Here is a 23,613-nt window from a genome sequence, read left to right on the forward strand (position 1 = left end):
AAATGGAAAATGTGCCCCAAAATTTAAATTCAGAAATTTAATCTCCATTTGCCAATAACTCTTGTGGAACACCTAAAGGGTTAACGACGTTTGTAAAATCAGTTTTGAATACCTTTAGGGGTGTAGTTTCTAGAATGGGGTCATTTTTGGGTGGTTTCTATTATGTAAGCCTCGCAAAGTGACTTCAGACCTGAACTGGTCCCTAAAAATTGGGTTTTTAAAGATTTGCTTCTAAACTTATAAGCCTTGTAATATCCCCAATAAATAAAATATCATTCCTAAAATGATCCAAACATGAAGTAGACATATGGGGAATTTAAAGTAATAACTATTTTTGGAGGTATTACTATGTATTATAAAAGTAGAGAAATTGAAACTTGGAAATTATCATTTTTTTAAATAAATTTTTGGTAAATTTGGTATTTTTTTTATAAATAAAAATGCATTTTTTTTTACTTCATTTTACCAGTGTCATGAAGTACAATATGTGACGAAACAACTATCTCAGAATGGCCTGGATAAGTCAAAGCGTTTTAAAGTTATCAACACTTAAAGTGACACTGGTCAGATTTGCAAAAAATGGCCTGGTCCTTAAGGTGGTATAAGGCTGTGTCCTAAAGGGTTTAAAGGGTCAGACATTAATAGGTCGCAATACAGAGACAGCTTTCTTTCTTCCATTGCTCTCTATTTCCTCTCCAGGTTCGACACACCGGAAATATCAGGAAAGGCTGCTCATCCAGTTAATGTACTTTGCAGTGACCTGGCTCATCAGTGATTGGCTGACCAGGCCTTTCCAGCTTATTAAAGAGGACCTTTCACCAATCCTGACATGTAAATACCTGGCATTGTAGGGCATATTGACGAGATGCGATATTGCTAATTTTTTTTCCGATGTGCCCCTCGTTCTAGTTTCCTGCCCTGTATGCTAATCCATACTATCGGTACAGGGAGGAGGAGATGACTGTGTTTCTCAGAGGAGACGCCCCCTGAGAAACACATCTGTCTCCTCCTCCCTGTAACGATGGTATTGATTAGCATACAGGGCGGGAAACCAAAAGGGGGGCACAGTGGGGGAACAGAGCAGCACATAGAAAAAAACATAAGCAATATCACAACTGCTCAATATGTCCTACACTGCCAGGTACTTATATTGTAATGTCAGGACCGGTAAAAGGTCCCCTTTAGGCCATGACAGGAGGTGGAAGTTGGCTGAAGCCACAATTGAACAGCAGCAGTGTGGGACTGGTAAGATTGTGTGTGTTTATTGCTCCTCAGTCCAGTTGCCCATTTCCAGAATAAGAATGCTCCTAGCACTGCGCTTGGCTAATAATGCATGCTATTATATGACTTTTTATTTCTTTAGAATTATAAGCAAAGTATAAAGAAAATTGAAAAACTTGTTTATTTGACATATAATATTAGTTACAATCACAGATTATGGAGCATTAAAAGTTACACTTCATCATCTCTCGGAGATAAACAGTAGCATAACAGGAAGAATCTAACTGAAATGACAACTTTAATGTTGTTTTCTTAGTATGTTTGGAATCTGTTTCCTGACTTTGCTTATCAATCTCTACCACGAGTTCATAAATCAAATGATGTGGATATTTTATTATATGCCTGTAACAGCCAGGAATGTTCAACTGTAATGTGCCAACTCGAAATTTACAGGACTGCAGCCCAGCACTCGCAAGAGCTTCTTTATACCACTCTCCAACCTGATTAGTAGGGTATTTGATGCTGTGTCCTGGCATTGGAAGAACTACCTAGAATAAAAAGATAGATCAGACATAAAAAGACGCAAAAAGACAGATCTACAGCAGCAGCTAAGAATGCTTAATCAAAATGTTATACCAGAAACATCCTGGCATCCCTGCAGATCAGTTGCTTGAAGAGGTCGGGGCCTCCTGCTTGGCATTGCCGCTCAGCCCTATTCACCTGAATGGAATTGAGCAAATCTAGGTCATGTGACCGATCATGTCACTGGCCTAGGAAGAGACTAGAGCACCGTGGTCTCTTCAAACATCTGATCAACGGGAGGTGCTTGGGGGAGACAGATCCCGCTGATCTGATATTGAGGGCCTTTCCTGAGGATAGATCATCAATATTAAAGAGTTGGAAAACTTCTTTAACCCCTTCAGGACATCCCAAATGTTTTCAAAATTTGGGATTTTTTTTCATAAATAAAGTTGAAATATATTGACTCAAATTTACCACTGTCATGAAGTACAATGTGTCACGAGAAAACAATCTCAGAATGGCCTGGATAAATAAAAGTGTTCAAAAGTTATTACCACATAAAGTGACACATGTCGGATTTGCAAAAGATGGCCTGGGCAGGAAGGTGAAAACTGGCCCGGGGTAGAAAGGGTTAAAGGAAAATGGAGGTGAAATTTTAAAATTTCACTTGTTTTTGCCGATTTTACATTTTAATCCATGTTCTCCTGTGAGGGCAGCAAGGGTTAGCAGCACAAGACCCTCAATATTTATTACTCTGTTTATGGAGTGACACTTTAAGCCTAGAATATTGAACCTTTTCACAAAATTCAAATTTTAAGCTGCATTAATGCAATTCCTTTTAATTTGCATCACTGAAATAAATGGACGTTTGCACGATATTCACCTGTACAGCAGTGCTGAGGAGTAAAAGAGCACCATGTGCATTAGAGGCCCAATCTGGTGATAATTTACACTGTTTGTGCTGACAATTGTAGAAGCTCTGGGGTAAAATAATAAATGGAACACCTAAGAAGTGACCCAATTTCAGAAACTACACCACTCAAGGTATTTATTGAGGAGTGGAGTGCGTATGCTGTGCTCAGCTAGTGACATCTGAGACTCACATCTCACCCTTTAATTGTTAGGTGGATACTGCTGGGTATTGAAATCTCATAAATGTGGACATAAACTGTTGTTTGGTTATGATCAGGGTTCAGAAGGGAAGTATCACCTTGTCACGGTGCGGTTCACTGTGACAGTTGTGACCGTGTAGGCTGGCTGCAGGCTCTCTTGCGTACTGACTGCTGGCTGTTTCCTGTGTATGCTGGTTGCTTGGAGCTGCGTGCTGGCTGTGGTGTGTGTGTGAACTATGCCCATGAATGTGTGTACTTCTCGTGTCTGTATCTCTGTGCAGCTTCTGTCTCTGGTGCCGTGTAGGCTGGCTGCAGGCTCCCTCGCGTACTGGCTGCAGGCTAACACCTGTGTATGCTAGTTGCTTGGGACTGCGTGCTGGCTGCGGTGTAGTGTGTGAACTGTGGCCTGGGTTTGTGGCTTCCCGTGTCTGCATCTCTGTGGCTCCTGTCTCTGATGCCGTGCAGGCTGGCTGCATGTGCTTTGTGTACTGGCTATGGGTGTTCCCATACATGCTGGTTCTGCAATGCGTGCTGGCTGCGGCCTTGAGTGTGAACAGGGACTGAGTTTGAATACACTTATGATTGTATGTTCTATGGTTCTGGTACTCATGGTTCTGATAAGCTGTGGGGCATATGTCCATCTGTGAGTTGTGGGGCATATGTCAGTCTATCTTCTGTCTTGCTGCTCACTCAGGGGGTCAGTCTGTCTTGTGCCTTACTGGGTGTAGCCCCTCGCTGCTGACCTAGTGGGTTTTGCCATCTGCCCTTGTTTGTGGTGTCGCCTGGTAATGCATTGTTGTTATTCCCTTGCCTGATATTTTGTACCTGTTCTGTATTGATGTTGTTATCCTTGTCCATGCATTACCTGATCTCCTGTACCTGTTCTCTGTCTGGATCCACTCTGTTCCATGTCTAGCCTAGCAGTGCTCTAACTGCATCGGATAGCTTGGCAGTGCTAAACTGCTTCTGATCTAGTCTGTCCTGCAGTCCAGAGGGTCCCTGGGTTCTCCGGAGGGAGGATCTCTTGTCTGTGTGCAGCTCTGCCTGAGACTGCCATGCTTCCATTCTGCATGGGGTCCAGGCATCTGCTTCTCTGCTGGTTCCACTTTGTCTTGTTGTCTGATCCATGTCCTGTGTTTGCTTGGGTTCCAGTTCTGTTGTCTGTTCTGCTGGTGCTTGCACCAGTGTGGTTCTTTGCAGGTAGGGGCCAAGTGTACCGGGACCTTCCTGGAGGTGTGACCAGTGAGCCCTCAGCCCAGTTCATCCCCACCACCAGGGGCTCTGTGAAGAACGGGGTTCACTGGCTCTCCGCCCTCTGGGTTTTGCCTCTGGTCTGCTGATGCACTTGGTCCTGTGGTAGTTCTACCACTATTGCCTAACCTGCATATCTTACTGTCATGTTCCTTTATTATACAGTTGCAAGAAAAAGTATGTGAACCCTTTGGAATGATATGGATTTCTGCACAAATTGGTCATAAAATGTGATCTGATCTTCATCTAAGTCACAACAATAGACCATCACAGTCTGCTTAAACTAATAACACACAAAGAATTAAATGTTCCCATGTTTTTATTGAACACACCATGTAAACATTCACAGTGCATGTGGAAAAAGTATGTGAACCCTTGGATTTAATAACTGGTTGAACCTCCTTTGGCAGCTATAACTTCAACCAAACGTTTTTCTGTAGTTGCAGATCAGACGTCCACAACGGTCAGGAGTAATTATTGGCCATTCCTCTTTACAGAACTGTTTCAGTTCAGCAATATTCTTGGGATGTCTGGTGTGAATCGCTTTCTTGAGGTCATGCCACAGCATCTCAATCGGGTTGAGGTCAGGACTCTGACTGGGCCACTCCAGAAGGCGTATTTTCTTCTGTTTAAGCCATTCTGTTGTTGATTTACTTCTATGCTTTGGGTCGTTGCCCTGTTGCAACACCCATCTTCTGTTGAGCTTCAGCTGGTGGACAGATGGCCTTAAGTTCTCCTGCAAAATGTCTTGATAAACTTGGGAATTAATTTTTAGCAATCCATCCAGGCCCTGACACAGCAAAGCAGCCCCAAACCATGATGCCCCCACCACCATACTTCACAGTTGGGATGAGGTTTTGATGTTGGTGTGCTGTGCCTCTTTTTCTCCACACATAGTGTTGTGTGTTTCTTCCAAACAACTCAACTTTGGTTTCATCTGTCCACAGAATATTTGCCAGTACTGCTGTGTAACATCCAGGTGCTCTTGTGCAAACTGTAAACGTGCAGCAATGGTTTTTTTTGACAGCAGTGGCTTCCTTTGTGGTATCCTCCCATGAAATCCATTCTTCTTTAGTGTTTTACATATCGTAGATTCGCTAACATGGATGTTAGCATATGCCAGAGACTTTTGTAAGTCTTTAGCTGACACTCTAGGATTCTTCTTTACCTCATTGAACAGTCTGAGCTGTGCTCTTGCAGTCATCTTTACAGGACGGCCACTCCTAGGGAGAGTAGCAGCAGTGCGGAACTTTCTCCATTTATAGACAATTTGTCTTACCGTGGACTAATGAACAGCAAGGCTTTTGGAGATACTTTTATAACCCTTTCCAGCTTTATGCAAGTCAACAATTCTTAATCGTATGTCTTCTGAGAGCTCTTTTGTGCGAGACATCATTCACATCAGGCAATGCTTCTTGTGAAAAGCAAACCCAGAACTGGTGTGTGTTTTTTATAGGGGAGGGCAGCTGTAACCAACACCTCAATCTCATCTCATTGATTGGACTCCAGTTCGCTGACACACCACTTCAATTAGCTCTTGGAGATGTCATTAGTCTAGGAGTTCACATACTTTTTCCACCTGCACTGTGAATGTTTACATGGTGTGTTCAATAAACACATGGTAATATTTAATTATTTGTGTGTTATTAGTTTAAACAGACTGTGATTGTCTATTGTTGTGACTTAGATGAAGATCAGATCACATTTTATGACCAATTTGTGCAGAAATCCATATCATTCCAAAGGGTTCACATACTTTTTCTTGCAACTGTATGTGTAATAAACTACTCTGTTGGTCCCTGGTCTGCATTTTGCCTGTGTCCTGTTTGCAAGACGTCCCGGAGGTCTGCCTTGGGCCTCCGGCACGTGACACACCTTTTGGCTTTTGTAGCACAGATTTTGATAGATTGGGGTACCAGTACAATCAGTTTCTGACCACCATACATTTTATTATTTTCTCAACAGAGCTATGTGAGGACTTATTCTTTGCGGATGAGTTGCCATAATCATCAGTACTATTTTGGGATACGTATGACTTTTTGATCACTTTTTATTTAGCTTTTTGAGAAGCAGGATAAAGTAAAGGTGGCAACTCTGCCATTGCTTTTTGGGTTTTGTTATTCGGGTGAACACGATATGGGAAAAATGACACATTAGCATTATTCTGCTGGTCAGTATGATTACAGAGATACCAATTTTATGTTTTATTTAATTTTTTTCAGTTTTACCACTTTTACACAAAGCATTTAAAATTAAAAAAAGAACTTTATGTGTCACCATTTTCTGAGAGTCATATGTTTTACACTTTTTTGCCAATCGTCTTTTTTTTTTACGCCGTTCATCTGACAAGGTAGATCATGTGATATTTTTATATAGCCGGTGGACGTGGTGATATCTGATATGTCGATTTTTTAATCTTTATTTATTTACACAATAAAAGCATTTTGGGAAAAAAAAATCCTATCTTGGTGTCAGCATTTTCTGAGAGCCATATTTTTGAGGTGAGGTGAAGTTTTCATTGGTACCATTTTGTAGTACATAGTACTTTTTGTTTGTTTGCTTCTACACTTTTTGTAAGGCAAAGTGACCAGAACATGGCTACTTTGGAACCGTTCATCTGACGGGCTAGATCATGTGATATTTTTATAGAGCTGGTCGTTAAGGATGCTGCAATACCCAATATTAGGGATGAGCGAATTTCATAGTTTCAACTTCGAGTTCTGGTATAAGCTGAATAGTGTTATGGATTCTGATACCATGGACAATAAAGCAATTCCTTGATGGAATGCATAAAGGAATGCCTTTAGAGGCATCCGTTATAATAGAAGTCAATGGCCTGCATAACGGATCTGTCCGGTTTCAGTTATGCTCGAAGTTCAAAATATGAAATTCGCTCATCCCTACCCAATATATATATTTTTTAATTGTATATTGCTTGATGAGAAGAAAGGGTGATTTTTTTTTTACTTGAAACTTTTATATTTTAGAAACACTTTTTTAAGGTTTAGTTTTTTTTACTTTATATTTTTGTCCCAGTATGGGACTTCAACTTTTGGGGGTCTGATCTCCTCTGCAGTGCATTACAATACACTGTGTATTGTAATGCATTGCCTGTCAGTGTATTACTTCCGTAGCTGGCAGGCTCAGATGCCTGTGTAAGGATGCAGGGTGGGGACCCGATGGGATGAGAGAGGGAGCCCCCTCTCCTCGATCACCATAGATGTTGTGGTCTGGTTTGACCGAGGCATCTAATGGGTCAATCCGTCAGAATTGACGTTTCCAGCAGGGGCTCGGCTACTCTCGTGTTTGAAAGGAATTGCATGAAATTAGAAAGGTATGGCTACTTTCTCTCTGAAACAGAGCCACTGTTGTCCATAGGCCGTGCCTTGTACTGCAGCTCAGAAGTCAGAAACTTTTAGGGTGCACTACTACATACAAGTCCATAGACAAGAATGAGTCTTTTTCTAAAAAAAAGCAGCCATACTTTAGTAATCTTATACAAGTCATTCAGTGTAACTGATATGTACTGCAGCAGTTTAATCTCATCTGATTACATGCAAACAGTAAATTTGCTAAATGTAGAAATGATAGCTGTGGCAGGCAGCCAGTTTAGAAATTTATTATGTGGAGGGAGGCCGTGATTTACAGCTGTATAGGGAAATTTATCAGTGTAGTTATGACGGTTGTCTAGAGGAAATACATTGGGAAATATTCTGTTCAGAACATGCACCATATTTTTGTAGCACTTGTTCCATTTTTTACTAAATTGAAATTCGATAAAGTGGGTAAATTTTTTTAATTTCTTATGCTTTAAGATACTTGTGTCCAGTGTGTGTATATAAGATGATTATCTGGCAGTTACTAATATAGTCTTTGTTGAAATTCTGCGCCATTTTCTATATTTCATAAGGTACTCTATGCCCCCTTGTTTGCCAAGTCTTTTGTGCTGTCCACACAGAGGTCTTGGCCATAAGATGGCCGCTGATGGAGGGTCATGTGACCAGACAGATCACTTCTATGTGATGTCTCATTATAACACACTGTATCTGAACTAAACTCCCAACAGTGCAAGTGCAGATGGCATCACATGGAGTTTGCTTGGTCACATGACCCTGTATCAGCGGCCATTTTATGGACATGACCTCTGTGTGGATAGAACAAAAGACTTGACAAACAATGGGGTATGCCTTATGAAATATATAAAATGGTGCAGAACTTTAACAAAGGTATATTAGTAAGGGTTCGTTCAGATGGCCGTATGCTGTCCACAAAAATGCGGATCCGTATTTTTGCGGAATAGATGCACATCCATTCACTTCTATGGGGCCTTTTTCTTCCGTTCTGTGACGCCGCAAAACAAATAAAACGTGTCCTATACTTGTCAGTGAAAATCAAGATGTGACCCCATTGAAGTCTATGGGTTTGCAAAAATGCGGAATGCAATCTATTTTTTTGCGGACATGCTGAGCGGTCTGCAAAAAAAACAGATCCGCATTTTTGCGAACAGCATACAGCCGTCTGAATGAGCGGTAAGTGCTATATAATGATTTTATATACACATTGGACACAAGTATCCAGAGTGTGGTCAACCCTTTTAATGGGGATCTGTCGAGCAGATTTGTACCTATGACACTGGCTGACCTGTTACATGTGCACTTGGCAGCTGAAGTCCCATGTTGGTCCCATGTTCATATGTGTCCATATTGCTGAGAAAAATTATGCTTTAATATATGCAAATGAGACACAACGGAAGTGTTGCCATTATAACTAGAGGCTCTGCTCCCTCTGCAGCTGATGTGCCCTCTACACTGTCATCACTATTACACTGCCTGGACCTGTCAGTCAAAGTGGAAAGGTTGCAGCAGTTGCAGAGAGAGCAGTGCCTCTAGGTGTAATGGCAACACCCCCATTGCTCCTAGCGGCTCATTTGAATATATTAAAACTTAATTTTTCTCAGCAATGAGCCCCCATGTGAACATAGGACGAACACAGATGTCTTCAGCTGCCAAGTGTACATGTAACAGGTCAGCCAGATTCATAGGTACAAATCTGCTGACAGATGCCGTTTAATAAAAAAACTAAAAAAATGTATAAATTTATCAGAAATCTGAGACGTTGCACTTTGCGTTGCCTGGGAGAGATATACGCATGCATACTGGGAACCTGAGTGGGGTACAGGGGCCCATACTAAGTTTACTTACTTGATGCATAGAGTATACTTCTCCTTTCTCTTCTGCAGCCGTAACAATATGAACCTGTATAAAAGCAATCATTTGTCAGGGCTGACACAGAATACATCAATCTGTAAAGAGTCTACTTACACAATATTCTAACCAGAAATTGCTTTAAACTCACCCTGTCGCTCAATGAAGTTATTTCAATGGCATTGTGGTTGTGAAGTACCAAGTCCCCTTCTACAACTCTTGAGCCAAAGGTTGCTATTCTATAAGATGCAGCTTCATTCCAGACCTTACTGCAATACGCGTGGATGTAGAAGATGCGCATTGAATGTGGAATACTGAGCCATCCTCGTATACATCCCTCATCACTCATCCCATATCGATTCAGTGCCCGCAGCAGCATTCTCTCACGGACTTTATAGGCTGGCATTAGGGGAAGGGTACCTTTAATATCCTCTGAAATAAGAAGGGTAAATAGTGACAGAAATGTCGATTTGTTAAAGTTGAAAACTATCTATGAACATCAGCTGTTGGAAGTAAGACATTTTACCATTTCATAAAAAAACATTAAATCATTTACTTACTGGCAGCAACATATCTCAAAGTTGGGAAAGGGTAACAAAAGGCTGGAAAAGTAAGTGATACTAATAAAAATCACTGGTAGAGCAATTTGCTACGAAGTCACATGACTGGGTATAAAACGATTATGTTACAGAGGCAGAATCTGGAAAAAAAAAGTCTAAAAACAGAAAAATGTTCCTCTATGTAAAATTACGAATACTTGGAAAAATCAAAAGATTCTGAGAATTTGGAGAAATCCATGTGTGCAAAGGACAAGGCCAACGGTCAGTATTACATGCTTATGATAAACCGGACTTCAGATGCACTACATTAAAAACACTGGAAACTGGACTGGAAATCGCTGCATGGGCTCAGGAGCACTCCCAGAAATCATGGTCTGGGAACACAGTTCTCCATGTAATCCACAAATACAAGCTATATGACAACACAATCTAGAAACAATGCTGTCTTCTCTGGGCCAAAGCTCATTTAAAATGAACTGAGGCAAAATGGAAAACTGTTCTGTGGTCAAAATTTGAAATTATTTTTGGAAACCATGGACACCGTGTGCTATGGGCTGAAGAGGAGAGGGACCATCATCACACAGTTTTAAAAGCCTGCCTCTCTGATGGTATGAGGCTGCGTTAGTCAGAGCTCCAGACTAAAAAAAATATCAAGGAGCCATTGGCTCCTAACCTGAAAAATTTAGGAGCCAAATTAAACATTTAGTTTATGCTTAATACAAACGCAGGCTGCGTTGCGAGTGCCGGCCATATCTCATACCCGGCACCCAGCCTCTATGACTGCGCGCTTCGATCCGCCGCTATTAACCCCTCGGGTGCGGCACCTGAGGGGTTAATAGCGGCAGATCACAGCGCGCAGTCATAGAGGCTGGGTGCCGGGTATGGGATATGGCCGACACCCGCAGCGCAGCCTGCGTTTGTATTCAGGCATAAACTATATTCATTAGTGGCACAGTGGCCACAGCCCCTCCCCTCCTCCCTGCTATCAGCCCATTGGTGGCAGCAGCGCAGGGGGAGGGACTGCCTCCTTCTCCCCTGTGCTGTTGAGAAGAACATGGCACGCGCTGACAGCAGTGTGTGTCATGTCAGTTTAATGTGAAAGCGGCAGAGCAGCGGAGGGTCTAAGCGCAAATGGCGATAAGACTACAAAGTCGCCATTTAGCAATTTTAAGTCGCATTGGCGACCATTTTGGTCGCCATCTGGAGCCCTGTTAGTGCCTATGGCGTGGGCAGCCTACACATCTGGAAAGGCACTATGAATGCTGAACAGTATATAGAGGTTTTAGAATGACATATGCTCCCTTCCAGACGTTTTATTTTTTTCAGGGAAGGCCTTGCATATTTCTGCAAGACAATGCTAAACCACATACTGCATCCATCACAACAACATGGCTTCAAAAAAGAAGTCTGGGTGCTGAACTGGTCCACCTGCAGTCCAGACCATTCACCAATAGAATAAATTTGGCTCATCATGAAACTAAAAATCCAGCAAAAAAGACCCAGGACTGTTGAGCAGCTAGAATTCTACATCAGACAAGAATGGGATAACATTCCTCTAACAATTGGCCTCCTCACTTCCAGACATTTACAGACTGTTGTTAAAAGAAGAGGGGATGCTACACAATTGGAGACATGGCCCTGTCCCAACTTTTTACAGATGTGTTGCTGCCATCAAAATCTAAATGAGTTGTCTTATTTTTAACATCTAATATGTGTCGTGTCTTTCACAGACCTTGATCAGCCCTGCACTGAGGCTGTACAGCGCAATACAACGCTGTACAGCCTCAGTGCAGGGCTGATCAAGGTCTGTGAAAGACCTGGCAGGGGCTCTCTGGGGGGTATATTTCTCCTGTAACTGGGGCTACTATGTCAGCCCCAGTTACAGGAGAAATTATTAGTGGAAAAAAAAAAAGTGAAGTTAAAGGTCACACTTAGACCCTAATTTCAATTTTCATATATGTAGTTACTAATAACATGATATTCCAGAATCAGTTACTATTAGACTGACTTACCCCATATTTAATAAGATTCAGCCCTTAGCAACCAGTCTGCATAAAACTGCAATTTCACTATTCAGTTAAGATGGCCGCCACTGCCCTCACCCTGAGGCTAATCCCACCTGCCCTCACTAGCCAGTAACAATAGCCCCCCAAAAGTGTCAGTAACCAGAGCCCTCCCCCTAAAGTGTTAATCTCCTGCAGCACAACGGGGTCCTCTTACCACATGTTGCTTTCATTTATACACTGAGCAGACGGCAGATCTCCCTTCCCTGGTCTGCGCTGCTTCGACTCTGCATTCTCCAGCTCTGCTGAGTGAGGGAGCGTCTGCCAAGCGCAGGGACAGGGAGAAGTGCACACAGCCCAGGCACTGTTATCAGCTGCTGGGGAGGACCTGGCTTTAATCATTTACTTACAGTCCCTGGCTGTCAGAATTGTGACCCTGCACGCTGCGTCCTCCGCCCTTCAACACATAGACGGACCATGCCTAGCAACCCTATTTTAAGCACAGTTAAAAGTAGGCAGTACAGGGAACAAAAATGTGGTATTAAGGGGTAATTGAATACACAATGAAAAGTTGAAATAGGGCCACCAAGGTGATATTAATCACCACAATCCAATACTCCCCAAAAAAATAATACGACAGTTATACTTTAAATGTCCCCCAGAGGTCTTGTATGACCTTATGGGGGCCGAAAAGTGTAAAATAAAAATAAAATAAAAAATAAAGTGCTAAAGTAAAAATAAAAAAAAGGTTTCACATGTAAAAAAAAAGATTCCTCAAGTAAGGAATAAAAAGAAAAATTAAAAATAGAAAAAATTTAATAAAATAGACATATTTGGTATTGCCCCGTCCGTGACGGTCGGCTCTATAAATATATCACATGATCCACCCAGTCCGATAAACACCATAAAAAAATAAAATAAAAATGTCAAAAAAATTAATTTTTGTCACCTTACATCACAAAAGGGCCTTTGGTGATGTCACCGCGCTCATCACATGCACCATCACCATGGTGATGGATCATGTGATGAGCGCAGTGAAGAGAAGCAGGGCTGCGCGAACAAGTGGATGAGGTGAGTTTAATTTAATTTAATTTTAACCCCTCCATCCCTAATTTACTTTGCATTCTGTATTAAGAATGCTATTATTTTCTCTTATAACCATGTTATAAGGGAAAATAATAAAATCTAAACAACACCGATCCCAAACCCAAACCCGAACTTCTGTGAAGAAGGTCTGGGTACCAAACATGCCGATTTTTCTCACGCGCGTGCAAAACGCATTAAAACGCTTTGCACTCACGAGGAAAAATCGCACATTTTCCTGCGACGCATCCACATCCTATCTGGCCCTCACACGCGACGCCCATGTGAAAGAGGCCTTAAAGTGTCATCAGAAAATTACCTATTATTTAACTCATGTTTTTATGTTTAACATATTTTTTAAGAATTTTTGATGATGTTATTTTTAATTTTTCATGTCAACATCTATATTTACACAAAAACCATAAAGTCCTGCAGTTTTCCCAGTGGCCATTAAGCCTAATAATTGGCACCACTTCATGGATACAGATACCTTTACTGCAGTTCCCTGCTTATCTATACACAGAGGTGGTATCATTATAGGCAGGATTATAATGACAGATAAGACAGGATCCACCATACACAATAGGTGATTGTCAAAGCTGATCTATTCTTTCCTTGTACAATGACCTCTGCATATGTCACAGAGCATGCCTAGTAAACTCTACCATAGAAGTCAATAGGGTCCCCTCCTGACAATTGTGTCTATGGCCCATGTAGCTGCCATAAATACATTTTTTAACTGCTTTCTAAATGCTCAGAACAGCTCAGAGAAGATGACCTACCCATGATCAGAATAATAAATCTACAATCAGAAAATAAAAACAGATTACAAAAAAAAGCATGTGTTACTATCTGGTTATAATTTGCAGATAACATTTTTGGTGACACATTTCCTTTAACACCTTAACGACCCAGGACAAGAATGCTCGTCCTCAAACGCCGGCACTTAGCGCTCAAGGACGAGCGCTCTCGTCCTGCAGTCGTTCCTCCCCCGCGTGCGTTCCCCCCGGTCAGCAGCAGCGATCCGGCGGTTACTGACCGCCGGATCCCTGCAGCTTCCACCAACATAGGCGATAACGCCAATGCCGGTGGATTATCCCCTAATATGCCGCGGTCAGCGCTGACTGCGGCATATGGGAGGTTTGCCTTGATGCATCGGGTCCCCGATGTGCTGTGGACTCGATCGTTGCCATGGCAGCCCCAAGCCATTCCAAGGCTTGGTGCCTGTAATGTACGGAAGCCTAAGAGGCCCAGCCCCTTACAGTGTAAGACACTAACAGTTCAATACAGCACAATACAGATGTATTGTGCTGTATTGAAACAAGGATCAGACCCTGTCCCATAGTGGGACAAAAAATAAAGTGAAAAAAAAGTTTATAAAATTAAAGTTTTACAAAAAAATTTAAAGTTTCAAGTAAAAAATGAAAGCGTCCTTTTCCAAAAATAAAATAAAACAAAATTGTAAAAAAAAATAGGGAAAAGACATATAGACATTTTAGGTATCGTTGCGTCCGTATCGACCAGCTCTATAAACATATCACATGACCTAACCCCTCAGATGAACACCATAAAAAATAAAAAATGTGCTAAATAAACTATTTTTTTGTCACCTTACATCACAAAAAGTAGAACAGAAAGCGATCAAAAAGGCGTACGCCCACCAAATTAGTACCAATCTAACCGTCACCTCATCCCGCAAAAAATGAGCCCCTACTTGACACTATCGCCCAAAAAATAAAAAAAAACTATGGCTCAGAATATGGAGACACTAAAACATAATTTTTTTTGTTTTAAAAAAGCTGCTACTGTGTAAAACTTACATAAATTAAAAAAAAGTATACATATTAGGTATCGCCGCGTCCGTATCGACCGGCTCTATAAAAATATCACATGACCTAACCCCTCAGATGAACACCGTAAAAAATAAAAACTTACATCACAAAAAGTGTAATAGCAAGCGATCAAAAAGTCATATGCACCCCAAAATAGTGCCAATCAAACCGTCATCTCATCCCGCAAAAATCATACCCTACCTAAATATAATCGCCAAAAAACGGAAAAAACTATGGCTCTCAGACTATGGAAACACTAAAACATGATTTTTTTTGTTTCAAAAATGATATTATTGTGTAAAACTTACATAAATAAAAAAAGTATACATATTAGGTATCGCCGCGTCCGTATCGACCAGCTCTATAAAAATATCACATGACCCAACCCCTCAGATGAACACCGTAAAAAATAAAAACTGTGTAAAAAAAATAAATTTTTTGTCATCTTACATCACCAAAAGTGTAATAGCAAGCGATCAAAAAGTCATATGCATTCCAAAATAGTGCCAATCAAAAATTGTACACATATTAGGTATCGCCGCGTCTGTGACAACCTGCTCTATAAAAATACCACATGATTTAACCTGTCAGATGAATGTTGTAAATAACAAACAAAAAAACGGTGCCAAAAAAGCTATTTCTTGTTACCTTGCCTCACAAAAAGTGTAATATAGAGCAACCAAAAATTCTATGTACCCTAAACTGGTACCAACAAAACTTCCACCATATTCTGTAGTTTTTCAAATGGGGTCACTTTTTTGGAGTTTCTACTCTAGGGGTGCATCAGGGGGGTCCAAATGGGACATGGTGTAAAAAAAAAACAGTCTAGCAAAATCTGCCTTCCAAAAACCGTATGGCATTCCTTTCCTTCTGCGCCCTGCCGTGTGCCCATACAGCAGTTTACGACCACATATGGGGTGTTTCTGTAAACTACAGAATCAGGGCCATAAATATTGAGTTTTGTGTGGCTGTTAACCCTTGCTTTGTTACTGGAAAAAATGGATTAAAATGGAAAATTTGCCCAAAAATTTAAATTCTGAAATTTCATCTCTATTTGCCAATAACTCTTGTGGAGCACCTAAAGGGTTAACAACGTTTGTAAAATCAGTTTTGAATACCTTGAGGGGTGTAGTTTCTTAGATGGGGGTCACTTTTATGGAGTTTCTACTCTAGGGGTGCATCAGGGGGGCTTCAAATGGGACATGGTGTCAAAAAAAACAGTCTAGCAAAATCTGCCTTCCAAAAACCGTATGGCATTCCTTTCCTTCTGCGCCCTGCCGTGTGCCTATGCAGCAGTTTACGACCACATATGGGATGTTTCTGTAAACTACAGAATCAGGGCCATAAATAATGAGTTTTGTTTGGCTGTTAAGCCTTGCTTTCTAACTGGAAAAAAAATATTAAAATGGAAAATCTGCCAAAAAAGTGAAATTTTGAAATTGTATCTCTATTTTCCATTAATTCTTGTGGAACACCTAAAGGGTTAACGACGTTTGTAAAATCAGTTTTGAATACCTTGAGGGGTGTAGTTTCTACAATGGGGTCATTTTTGGGTGGTTTCTATTATGTAAGCTTCACAAAGTGACTTCAGACCTGAACTGGTCCTTAAAAAGTTGGTTTTTTTAAATTTCTGAGAAATTTCAAGATTTACTTCTAAACTTCTAAGCCTTGTAACATCCGCAAAAAATAAAATATCATTCCCAAAATGATCCAAACATGGAGTAGACATATGGGGAATGTAAGGTAATAACTATTTTTGGAGGTATTACTAGGTATTATATAAGTAGAGAAATTGAAACTTAAAAATTTGCTGGTAAAGCTGGTAAGGTGAAAATGAGCCTGGTCCTTAAGGGGTTATATATTAGCATTTACCTGAACTTGGGACTACTGTACTCAGATGAACTGTGAGTGCAGAACAGTAGAACTGTGATCAGGTAGGAACTTATGGCATAATACATCATTATTATACTGTCAGTTTAGGTTAGAAGGGCAGTATTTGGTCTGGGAAACGCATCCGTCACATGGAGCATGTTTTACTTTGGCTCAAGTGTTGTTTTTTTTATTGCTGTATCCAAGTGTCATCACTTTTTTGTTTATATTTTGTGGAACAAAATACTTTCTATTTTCCACATTTTGAGAAAAATAATTTAAGGATCTACTTTAACTTTTTTGGGGAGAGAATGGAAAAGAAATCTTATTCTGACATTTTTTTCTTCCCCGCCATGGACCGTTCAGTATAGATAACATGTCAACTTTATTCTATAGGTTGGGATGATTAGAACAAAACCAAATGTATGGGTTATTTTTGTCGTCACTGCTGAGGCTCCAGATTGGTTGCAGCAGTGACCTGTGTGCCTGGAACGTCACCACTGCAGCCAGGAGGATGACATATGTAGCAGGGAGGACTGGGAAGCACCCCTTTAAATGCCAACTGTATAACAGTATTGTGTGTTTAATAACGGTATTAAATAACCACTCTGTGAAAGGTTTTTAAGTACTGAATGGCAATATTAAACTCTGTACTTAGGTATAAATTAAGCAGCAGATGGCGATATTGGACACTATATTGGGGTATTGATTATGTTCTGAATAGTGCAATTGAGTACTGGATGTGGGGAATAATTGGACACTCTGAATTAACTATAGTTAACGTATAAATTCACATTAACGGATGCATCACAAAGTAATATGTGTTAACTGAACAGTTTTGTTCAGAATCACAATGGAATGCATCCCTGGTGTACATCAGCACACCATGGCAGGAAATGGCAAACTGGAATCTATTGCTCAGGCACCTTCCCACAGGGAAATACCCCTGTGTGACCAGTCATTGGCTGGGGAAGATTAGGGCCACAAACTGTGGCATTTTGGAGCTGGAGGCAGTGTGCCGCATGCCATACGGACAAAAACAGGTAGTGCTGGAAGAAGTCAGGCAAATCAGTGCCGCCGCTCTGACAACTACAAATGTGTCTGAAAATGTATCTTTAGCTGCGTTGCATTTTGTCTTACTTTTAGGATTCACTTGTTTCATAAAGTATTATTTTCATACCTATAATCAATAATTTAATGCTTACCGGTTTGGTAAAAATATTGTTTTGCTTTATTTACAGGATCATCACCTTCTTCAGGGGTGAAAAACAATTTGATGGCCAGTGCCTGTGGATGAAAGACTGGTACATTAGTATCAACTTTATAGTGCACCAGAATGAAATGCAAGTACTAGAAGAATAAGATTGAAAACTATTGTGGTACATACCAGGTATGTATCACATACACTCTGATACATACCAGGGAAGGACTGGGAATTTAAAGTGGCACTGAAAAAAAAAAGGAAAAAAAAAAAAAAGAGGCACCATTTTGTAAGTGGGCCCAGACTGACAGACTGGGGCCAACGTGAGTAGGTGGCGGTACACTCAAATGGGCAGAACCAGCAATACTGTAGGAGGGCAGTGTATTGTGCTGCACTTTGGTATCTGGTTCCACAGTAAAACCAAATGCCACAGTAATGCACAACAAACTGCCCTAGCAGAACCAAATACCACAGTGCAGCACAAAATACTGTCCCAGCAGAACCAATTATCACAGTGCAGCACAAAATACTGTCCCAGAAGAACCAAATGCCACAGCACAGAAAAAAATATTACTCCAGCAGATCCAAATAACACAGTAATCTGGCTGCAGGCGGTTGCGGTAGAGAGCATCCTGCCGGAGTTTTATGGATCAGGCAAAGCCGGATAGTGTTTCTTACCCGCTGGACCCTATTGACAATAATGGGAACCGGGGTTCAGCCAGAAACCCGGCATCTATGCTGGGGAGCGGCCAGAGCCCCAACAGTTCCCATTATAGTCAATTGGGTCCAGAGGGCACACGTCAGTATCAGGCTATTCATTGTGAACACAGCATTCATACATTGTGTGACACATCACAGAAGTAAACATAAAACATTAGTTGGGGTCCATTAGTTCCAAGTCAGGAAGTCTATGTGATATGATGTACACTCATTGACAAAGAAACATAACGCACCAAGGAGGAGTTGTTGGAATCGAATGAAACTTTTCAGGTGTAAACGTGACAATGATCTATGTAGGTGATTACAATATTATGCCTTATTCACACTTCAGTGTTTGGTCAGTGATTTCCATCAGTGATTATGAGCTAAAAACAGGATTGAAGTCTCCACAGAGATAAGGTATAAGGGACAGATCTGCACCTGTTCTGTGTTTAGAGCCGCACCTGGTTTTGGCTCAACTTCACTGATGGAAATTACTGTCTGAACACTAACTGTGTGAATAAGGCATTAAGGATAAGTTTATTAGGGAAAACTGTACAAGTGAAAGGAGGCTCTAGTACCCTGTTGGGCCACCTCTAGCCTGGATATGAGATATAGTTGGGCACGGAGGCATACAGGTTCTGCATAGTATCCTGCTGCAGTTTGCCCACAGATGTTGCAGTTGGGCCTGTAGATCCTGCACGCACATAGGTTGCTGAAGCTGGCGTCCCATCTGGTCCCATAAATGCTTGATTGCCGAGAAATCTAGCAACTGGGCAGGCCATGGAAGTGCTGCCATCTGGCGGAGACATTTCTGGGAAACTACAAACAATGGCGACGATGGCAGTCTGTCAATGGCACGACAGGTAATGGGCACCATGGCACCACATTTCCTTCTGTTAAGCACGTGAAAACAGTCTGGGTAGAGATAGGGGTGTGTAATGAAGGAGTCGCCTGTGTCTGGATGATGGACAACAAATGGACCCGCTTGTTGGTGGATCGAATTATTGCTCTCACCTCCTAAAAGCTAGGTCATAAGGCCTACATGGTGTGCAATTCATTGAAAAGACCATCCTACTTCTCTCAGTCCAGTCTCAAATCTGTCAACTGGACAAAATATATTTGAGTGCACCACAGAGGCATGCCTAGCGGTCAACAATCTGTCATCAAGAGGTACACTATCCAGACGTAGCCTCTGAGAGCCTTTTATTTTTATAGGGTGGCAGGGGGAAGCACTTTTATGTGCTATTACTCTTGTGGTAAGACCCCATGTCTAATCATTTACAGAAATCCTCCAATTCTATCTGGGTGCGTTATTTTGGTCAGTGAGTATATATAGCAGTCTGTTATGTAAGATTATAATGATCACATCACTTAACCACCTCAGGACCGCCGTACGCAGGATTGCGTCCTGCCGGCGGTCCTGCTCTTCTGGGTGGACGCATATACGCGTCCTCCCGCGAGAGCCGAGATTTCCTGTGAACGCGCGCGCACCGGCGCGCGCGCTCACAGGAACGGAAGGTAAGCGAGTGGATCTCCAGCCTGCCAGCGGCGATCGTTCGCTGGCAGGCTGGAGATCCGAATTTTTTAACCCCTAACAGGTATATTAGACGCTGTTTTCATAACAGCGTCTAATATACCTCCTACCTGGTCCTCTGGTGGTCCCTTTTGTTAGGATCGACCACCAGAGGACTCAGGTAGGTCAGTACAGTAGCACCAAACACCACACTACACCCCCCCCCCCGTCACTTATTAACCCCTTATAAACCCCTGATCACCCATGATCACCCCATATAAACTCCCTGATCACCCCCCTGTCATTGATCACCGCCCTGTCATTGATCACCCCCCTGTCAGGCTCCATTCAGACGTCCGTATGATTTTTACGGATCCACGAATACATGGATCGGATCCGCAAAAAGCATACGGACGTCTGAATGGAGCCTTACAGGGGGGTGATCAATGACAGGCGGGTGATCACCCATATACACTCCCTGATCACCCCCTGTCATTGATCACCCCCCTGTCATTGATCACTCCCCTGTAAGGCTCCATTCAGACGTCCGCATGATTTTTACGGATCCATGGATACATGGATCGGATCCGCAAAACACATGCGGACGTCTGAATGGAGCCTTACAGGGGGTGATCAATGACAGGCGGGTGATCACCCATATACACTCCCTGATCACCCCCCTGTCATTGATAACCCCCCTGTAAGGCTCCATTCAGACGTCCGCATGCGTTTTGTGGATCCGATCCATGTATCCATGGATCCGTAAAAAATCATGCGGATGTCTGAATGGAGCCTTACAGGGGGGGTGATCAGTGACAGGGGGGTGATCACCCTGATTACCCTGATCACCCCCTGTCATTGATAACCCCCCTGTAAGGCTCCATTCAGACGTCCGCATGCGTTCTGTGGATCCGATCCATGTATCCATGGATCCGTAAAAAATCATGCGGATGTCTGAATGGAGCCTTACAGGGGGGGTGATCAGTGACAGGGGGGTGATTACCCTGATCACCCCCTGTCATTGATAACCCCCCTGTAAGGCTCCATTCAGACGTCCGCATGCGTTTTGTGGATCCGATCCATGTATCCATGGATCCGTAAAAAATCATGCGGATGTCTGAATGGAGCCTTACAGGGGGGGTGATCAGTGACAGGGGGGTGATCACCCTGATTACCCTGATCACCCCCTGTCATTGATAACCCCCCTGTAAGGCTCCATTCAGACGTCCGCATGCGTTCTGTGGATCCGATCCATGTATCCATGGATCCGTAAAAAATCATGCGGATGTCTGAATGGAGCCTTACAGGGGGGGTGATCAGTGACAGGGGGGTGATTACCCTGATCACCCCCTGTCATTGATAACCCCCCTGTAAGGCTCCATTCAGACGTCCGCATGCGTTTTGTGGATCCGATCCATGTATCCATGGATCCGTAAAAAATCATGCGGATGTCTGAATGGAGCCTTACAGGGGGGGTGATCAGTGACAGGGGGGTGATCACCCTGATTACCCTGATCACCCCCTGTCATTGATAACCCCCCTGTAAGGCTCCATTCAGACGTCCGCATGCGTTCTGTGGATCCGATCCATGTATCCATGGATCCGTAAAAAATCATGCGGATGTCTGAATGGAGCCTTACAGGGGGGGTGATCAGTGACAGGGGGGTGATCACCCTGATTACCATGATCACCCCCTGTCATTGATAACCCCCCTGTAAGGCTCCATTCAGACGTCCGCATGCGTTCTGTGGATCCGATCCATGTATCCATGGATCCGTAAAAAATCATGCGGATGTCTGAATGGAGCCTTACAGGGGGGGTGATCAGTGACAGGGGGGTGATTACCCTGATACACTGATCACCCTGTCATTGATAACCCCCCTGTAAGGCTCCATTCAGACGTCCGCATGCGTTCTGTGGATCCGATCCATGTATCCATGGATCCGTAAAAATCATGCGGATGTCTGAATGGAGCCTTACAGGGGGGGTGATCAGTGACAGGGGGGTGATCACCCTGATTACCATGATCACCCCCTGTCATTGATAACCCCCCTGTAAGGCTCCATTCAGACGTCCGCATGCGTTCTGTGGATCCGATCCATGTATCCATGGATCCGTAAAAAATCATGCGGATGTCTGAATGGAGCCTTACAGGGGGGTGATCAATGACAGGGGGGTGATCAGGGAGTCTATATGGGTGATAACCCCCCTGTCATTGATCACCCCCCCCCCCTGGTAAGGCTCCATTCAGACATTTTTTTTGGCACAAGTTAGCGGAAATTTTTTGTTTGTTTTTGTTTTTTCTTACTAAGTCTCATATTCTACTAACTTGTGTCAAAAAATAAAATCTCACATGGACGCACCATACCCCTCACGGAATCCAAATGCGTAAACATTTTTAGACATTTATATTCCAGACTTCTTCTCACGCTTTAGGGCCCCTAAAAAGCCAGGGCAGTATAAATACCCCACATGTGACCCCATTTCGGCAAAGAAGACACCCCAAGGTATTCCGTGAGGGGCATATTGAGTCCATGAAAGATTGAAATTTTTGTCCTAAGTTAGCGGAAAGTGAGACTTTGTGAGAAAAAAACAAAAAAAAATCAATATCCGCTAACTTATGCAAAAAAAAAAAAATAATTCTAGGAACTCGCCATGCCCCTCATTGAATACCTTGGGGTGTCTTCTTTCTAAAGTGGGGTCACATGTGGGGTATTTATACTGCCCTGGCTTTTTAGGGGCCCGAAAGTGTGAGAAGAAGTCTGGGATCCAAATGTCTAAAAATGCCCTCCTAAAAGGAATTTGGGCCCCTTTGCGCATCTAGGCTGCAAAAAAGTGTCACACATGTGGTATCGCCGTACTCAGGAGAAGTTGGGGAATGTGTTTTGGAGTGTCATTTTACATATACCCATGCTGGGTGAGAAAAATATCTTGGTCAAATGCCAACTTTGTATAAAAAAATGGGAAAAGTTGTCTTTTGCCAAGATATTTCTCTCACCCAGCATGGGTATATGTAAAATGACACCCCAAAACACATTCCCCAACTTCTCCTGAGTACGGCGATACCAGATGTGTGACACTTTTTTGATGCCAAGGTGGGCAAAGGGGCACATATTCCAAAGTGCACCTTTCGGATTTCACCGGTCATTTTTTACAGATTTTGATTGCAAAGTACTTCTCACACATATGGGCCCCTAAATTGCCAGGGCAGTATAACTACGCCACAAGTGACCCCATTTTGGAAAGAAGACACCCCAAGGTATTCCGTGAGGGGCATGGCGAGTTCCTAGAATTTTTTATTTTTTGTCGCAAGTTAGTGGAATATGAAACTTTGTAAGGAAAAAAGAGAAAAAAAAAAATCATCATTTTCCGCTAACTTGTGACAAAAAATAAAAAATTCTAGGAACTCGCCATGCCCCTCACGGAATACCTTGGGGTGTCTTCTTTCCAAAATGGGGTCACTTGTGGCGTAGTTATACTGCCCTGGCAATTTAGGGGCCCAAATGTGTGAGAAGTACCTTGCAATCAAAATGTGTAAAA

At 42.4% G+C, this 23,613-nt stretch overlaps 1 protein-coding gene across 3 annotated transcripts in view; it reads right to left on the bottom strand.

Annotated features, from left to right (window-relative positions):
- Positions 1-1,388: 1,388 nt before the first annotated feature.
- Positions 1,389-23,613, bottom strand: part of PUS7L (pseudouridine synthase 7 like) — a 34,237-nt gene continuing 12,012 nt past the window's right edge. For all 3 annotated transcript variants that reach the window (XM_044280364.1, XM_044280365.1, XM_044280363.1), the window contains 4 exons: positions 17,863-17,944; positions 9,462-9,742; positions 9,308-9,361; positions 1,389-1,769 (listed from right to left, as the gene is read on the bottom strand). In XM_044280364.1, the coding sequence (XP_044136299.1) occupies positions 1,446-1,769; positions 9,308-9,361; positions 9,462-9,742; positions 17,863-17,944 (741 nt within the window). In that variant the 3' untranslated portion in view covers positions 1,389-1,445. The remainder of the gene's footprint in view (positions 1,770-9,307; positions 9,362-9,461; positions 9,743-17,862; positions 17,945-23,613) is intronic.

The sequence above is a fragment of the Bufo gargarizans genome, chromosome 2, assembly GCF_014858855.1.
Source record: "Bufo gargarizans isolate SCDJY-AF-19 chromosome 2, ASM1485885v1, whole genome shotgun sequence".
Taxonomy (NCBI): Eukaryota; Metazoa; Chordata; class Amphibia; order Anura; family Bufonidae; genus Bufo; species Bufo gargarizans.